The 5,306-nt window shown below is 45.6% G+C and overlaps 1 protein-coding gene across 1 annotated transcript; it reads right to left on the minus strand.

Annotated features, from left to right (window-relative positions):
* Positions 1–561: 561 nt before the first annotated feature.
* Positions 562–3,601, minus strand: fstl3 (follistatin-like 3 (secreted glycoprotein)). The gene is made up of 5 exons (XM_056414754.1): positions 3,440–3,601; positions 2,931–3,116; positions 2,370–2,585; positions 1,593–1,820; positions 562–1,502 (listed from the first exon to the last, which is right to left on the minus strand). Exons 1-5 carry the CDS (start codon positions 3,507–3,509, stop codon positions 1,450–1,452), a joined length of 753 nt encoding a protein of 250 aa, XP_056270729.1. The 5' UTR covers positions 3,510–3,601; the 3' UTR covers positions 562–1,449.
* Between the last annotated feature and the right edge of the window lie 1,705 nt (positions 3,602–5,306).

Consider the following 5,306-nt stretch of genomic DNA (forward strand, 5'->3'; position numbering starts at 1 on the left):
GGGAGGCGCACCCCACGGCGACGTGAGTCAGTACCCGGGCCTCAGCGCCGCGACGCCTTCATTCCTTCGCCCTCCTCCGTCCCCCTGACCCCGGAGCGGGAAGGAGATCCCCGAGGAGAGCCGCCCGGCCTGGCTTTGATTCTCGGCCCTCACATGAGGCGACTCGGGCCACGGCACGCACGGGAGAGGAGGTCTGACCGAGGGGATATTGGACCCTGAACTAGTTCATCTTTATCTCAGCGACAGGGTCAAAATGAACATTAAATATCACTATGACGCTGAAATTCTGTCTACAAAAATCGGATATCCGGGGCCCCCCCCCCCCCAAAGAATGCTCCCCTTGGGGCTTAGCCCCCCACCCCCCCATTCTTTGGATCAGACAAACGCCCCTGCAGAGGCATGATCTCATTTGACCGAAACTGGCTCTGATTAAGGCGATTTATTAAAAAAATAATGTTTTTTTAATAACACACACAATGCAGAGGATATGTTGAGGTGCATGGGAAGCAGGTTGCAAAGCAGGAAGTATAAATAAAAGAGAGAGAGAGAGAGGACACGGTGTGACAGTTATTAAACTTTATGTTTGTTTTAGAAATGGCAGTACAAAAATACAAAAATATGTTAATGCATTTGTCATTTAAATTTCACAGTAGGTGCACAGGTGAGGTGCACGTGAGACTGTTATTTACAGGAGAGTCATGGAGAGGTTCCATCATGTAGATGAAGACATCTGCTTTGAGTCTGAAGCTTTAATTGGATCATTACTGTGACCGGCGTGGGGGTGGGGGGGGGGGTTGTTTAGGCTCAGCCATCCTCAACTCCAGACAACAGACAACTGTAGCCATTCCTGTTCTTGTTCGCGGTGAACTGAAACCACGTCGGCGGAATATAAAGTGGGATCAGCTTTTCCAAAAGCGACACTTTACGTCAGCTCTGCGGTAGGAGGAGGAGGAGGAGGGGGTGTTTGTTTGTGGGTAAAAAGTGAAAAATGAAAAACAGCTGTAAAATGCCACATGCTGGTGGCCGCTAATGTACATGCACAATAAACAACAACAACAACAACAAAACTAGCAATAAATAAATTTGTATGCATCAGCTTTCCCGAGGGTATATATGGATGTGTTACTAGGGTAAAAACATAAATAGAGTTTGATACCTTCTCCAATAAATAGCAGCGGTATTCTATTTACAATATGCACACTTCTCCCACAGCCAATGAGATGCCTCGACATACACACACACACACACACGTTAATCTGCCTCTGTTTCGCAAACTAACACGAGATTAACGCTTTTTTCACTCTTTTTACACTTTTGCATGTCTTCCAACGGAGGTGGGGGAGTGATTGTCAAAATAAAAACAGGGTCATCGTGGGAAGCTAGCGGCGTGGCACGTGGGAATGTTTGTCGATCCGACTTTAAAAAAGGCCGACGTCGGGAGAATCCCCCCTAGACCGCGTTTTCCTCGCTGCCATCGAAGTGCTGAGCTTTCCGAGGAGGATCTGCGAACCAGAAAGAGAGAGAGTCAGGGTGCAAGACAAAAAACGTACTAGAAGAAGGCAACAATGACGGTTATTTTTTGGGGGCCTTACTGTTGCAGTGGCTGAAGTGGCGGACTCCTATGGAGCGGCCGAGGAAGCAGGTGGCCCGGCGGAGGTGGCAGGCGCTCGGGTACGTGACGCTGTCGTTGCCGCACAGCGGCTGCTCGGACGGCATGGGGATCGGACACGGCGCCGCGCGGCACATGACGCAGTGGGCGCTGTTGGTCTGGTCGGTCACGCAGGTGTGCGCGCCGGGACACACCACGTTGGAGCAGGACTCTGCGGAAGAAGAAGAAGAAGAAGAAGAAGAAGAAGAAGAAGAAGAAGAAGAAGAAGAAGAAGAATGAATTTAATGCGTAGGAGCATGAAGTGATTGACAGGCAACATGGAGACGAGCATCCACGACGATGACTGAGTGTCCCTGAAGATACACAAGGACAGATACATAAATATATATGTGTATATATATGTATGCATATATATATATATGTATAAATATATATAAATATATATGTGTATATATATATATATGTATATATATATGTCAATATATATATATGTATAAATATATATATATGTATGTATATATGTAAATATATTTATATATATGTAAATATATTTATATATATATTTATATATATGTAAATATATATATATATGTAAATATATTTATATATATATGTAAATATATATATTATATATATGTAAATATATATATATATATATATATATATATATATATATATATATATATATTTATACAGATACATGCATGTATATATATTTTGTGGGTCATCCAGAACCAGAACCACCATCACGCGCCCTTACTTTTGCACTCTCCTTGGTACATGACCTCCAGGTCCGGGTGGCCCATGCACCGCGCCGTCAGCAGGGAGCACTCGTCCTTGTACGACCTCCCGTCGCTGCCGCACACCGCGTGCTTCCGGGTGATGTGAGCGCAGTCCGGGGAGCACACGCACTGGGGCCGCCCCGCCTTCATTCTGCACACCTTCCCGGGGCTGCAGCGCGCGCCCTCGCAGGTGTCTAGAGGAGGCATAGCGAGCGGCGGGTCACGTGTTACTGTTCTTTTCTCTCCCGAGCCGGAACACGACGTCCACCCCGCACACTGTGGACGGTGATCACTTCTCTGCATTGGCCGGCGGAGTGTTTACTCACAATGTGACCGTGAAGAATTTAAAACGTGGGTTTTTTCGGGCGGTTTATGACAGCATTTACCTTTCGGGTTACACGCGATGACTCACGCCGTGTCCCACAGCGGTGATGAACCAAAGCAAAGCGCGAGTGATTTATGACTTCTACTTGGCAGATTCAACCAATTAAGTTTCTTTTTTTCCCTTCTTTGTTTTTTCAAAAGGTCTGTTTGTTTACCTTTGCAGGGTTTACAGGAGACGATTCCCAGGAAGCCCAGCAGGCTGACCTCATTCATGGGCAGGCTGCTGTTGGACCACGCTGTGTCCAGGCGGCCGCCGGCACAGCACTCCTCCCGGGTCACCCCTCTCATCAGCACCATGTCGCACCTTTGGTTTTGACTCTGCTGCAGCCAGCACATCCCAGCTGGAGAGACAACAAGTTGAGACGCTCGTGTACAAACACGTAAAAAGTGCACGATTATCATTCAGTTACTTTCAAATGGATGTCTTTTTGTTAACGTCCAGTAAATGAGCTTAAAAATGATAATACATAGCCTTTAATATTGTGCATTTATTCCTTTATAGGTATACACACACAAAGACTAGATAACACCTGTACTGTAGTGGTTTTTTCTTCTTTCAAAAAGCAAATAAAAGTACAAAAAAAGTACCTCATTATTATGATAAATGCAAGAATATTCATTATGCTACTTTTTCAAAATATGAATATAAAAAAAGTCCACTCACCGCTAGCAGGATTCTTTCCGATCTGATACAAAGTGAGAATCAGCCCAAAAACAGGGACGAGACAGATCATCGTGAACTCTAGTTTGTTGTTTGTTTCTTTTTACTCTGAAAAACGTTCCTCTCTCTCTCTCTGCAAATATCAGCAAGGAGCAGCGTGGTGTTCCTCCGGTGACTCTGGCTCCACTGTGGACGGAGCGCTGCCTCTTAAGTGAATGAATGTGTTGTGGATAAGTGATGTCGTTCCCCCCTCTGTATAAATATTTAGCCCAGATGGAATTATGCTGCTGGGATGGGCGATGCTCTCAGCCAGTCATAAGCCGGGGCAGGACACAGTTTGACTCTGACTCAATTTCCAGAGTCGGGAAATGATCCATGCCCTCCAGCTCCAGACGCCGGGCACTTACATGACCTCACTGAGCGTTTTCACACCGCATTAAACTCATTAAGGGGATAATTAGGGCCGAGAAAAAAAGGGAGTGCGAGTGGAGTTTAGATTAGATATATTTTTTTCTTTTCAGTATTCAACTTTTTTCCCTTTCATACATTATTGAGTTGACTTATTGAATTAGCTGTTCAGGAATCTGGGAAAGCACTTTATTGTATAACAACCTCTGAATGTGACTTAAAGTAGTGGATATTTTGCTCTGTTTTGTCTCTTTAATGTGGCACAACTCAGAGGTATTCATAACGCTTACATATTACATATATACTGTGTGAGCGGAGGTCGTTTTCCGTCTATAAAGCTGCTCTGTGTCGGTTCTGGAGGGAAACGTGGCCCTTCTTATTTCATTATCTTCATTATCGGGCTCCAAACAATAATCTTTTTGAGTCTCTTTGCAGACTCAAACTTCGGGTTCCTATTGTGCTTAAAATGAATACAAAGAAGAAGAAAAATAACAATAATCCGCAGCGACAGTCCTTGGATAGATAACGTCGTCTGCCTGGTTTAAATGACTGTCTGGGTTCTTTAAAGCTGATATTTCCCTCGACAGCTGCGGTTACAATAATACTGAGAGATGGAGGGGGAGAGAGGGGGGCGGGGTGAAGGTGGTCTGCCCTTGAGCAATACATCAAGTTCAATAAACACAACAACAACAGAGCTTATCAAGAACTGTGGAATATTGTGAACATAGACACAGTGAGCTCTTTAAAAAAAACACACTCAGATAACCAGAGGCTATCATCTGCCTCAGCATCATGTTTGATAAGAACATCTGCTCCTCTCCTCTCCTCTCTCCTCTCTCCTCCTGCACTCGTTCACCTCCCGGCACCCAGAGGTACGAGATGCCAAAGTCATGAGAGTCTGCCCATCTGTCTGTCGCCAGGTTTTAATGTTCCCCTTTCATCTACGCGGGAGGAGAAATGAAGGCAGCATATGTTGTAGTGTCAGTGTCTTTGTGAATGATGTTGCCTTCTTCTTCAGACGCAGATCCCCAGAGCACCGAAGGAATGCCGCCTGACCTTCGGATGGGGAGGGAAGACCAAAAGAGAGCAGCGAGAGGATGGCTGTGGGTGGCCCTGTCTCTTCACCGGGGTCTCTGCAGATCCACTCAGCCCCTCATATGGTTTGGATCAGCGCTGACGAGCCATACAAATGAGTACAGCATGCCGGGAGCTCTGGAGCGCCCTCAGGTCTGACTTGTATCTGAGAGAGAGAGAGAGAGAGAGAGAGAGAGAGAGAGAGAGAGAGAGAGAGAGCATCTCCACCAGGCAGGTGTGGAGCTCAGTTTGTCCTACTGCACATTAGTTTTCCTGTTACAAACAGAAAAGGCAAAAACGACACTGCCATCCGGTGGTGGAAGTTTGCAGGCTGAAAACTAGAGATGGGTTTGACAACTCTCAAATACATTTAAATTATATATATATA

Source organism: Pseudoliparis swirei, chromosome 5 (genome assembly GCF_029220125.1).
Source record: "Pseudoliparis swirei isolate HS2019 ecotype Mariana Trench chromosome 5, NWPU_hadal_v1, whole genome shotgun sequence".
In the NCBI taxonomy this organism is placed as follows: Eukaryota; Metazoa; Chordata; class Actinopteri; order Perciformes; family Liparidae; genus Pseudoliparis; species Pseudoliparis swirei.

What these genes read in the sequence shown, in the direction of transcription:
- fstl3 (XM_056414754.1), bottom strand. Translation starts at nt 3,509, where the DNA reads ATGATCTGTCTCGTCCCTGTTTTTGGGCTGATTCTCACTTTGTATCAG. An exon ending in CGGAAAGAATCCTGCTAGCG is followed by an intron (nt 3,117 to 3,439) that starts GTGAGTGGACTT and finishes TTGTCTCTCCAG; the next exon opens with CTGGGATGTGCTGGCTGCAG. An exon ending in GTACCAAGGAGAGTGCAAAA is followed by an intron (nt 1,821 to 2,369) that starts GTAAGGGCGCGT and finishes CTTCTTCCGCAG; the next exon opens with AGTCCTGCTCCAACGTGGTG.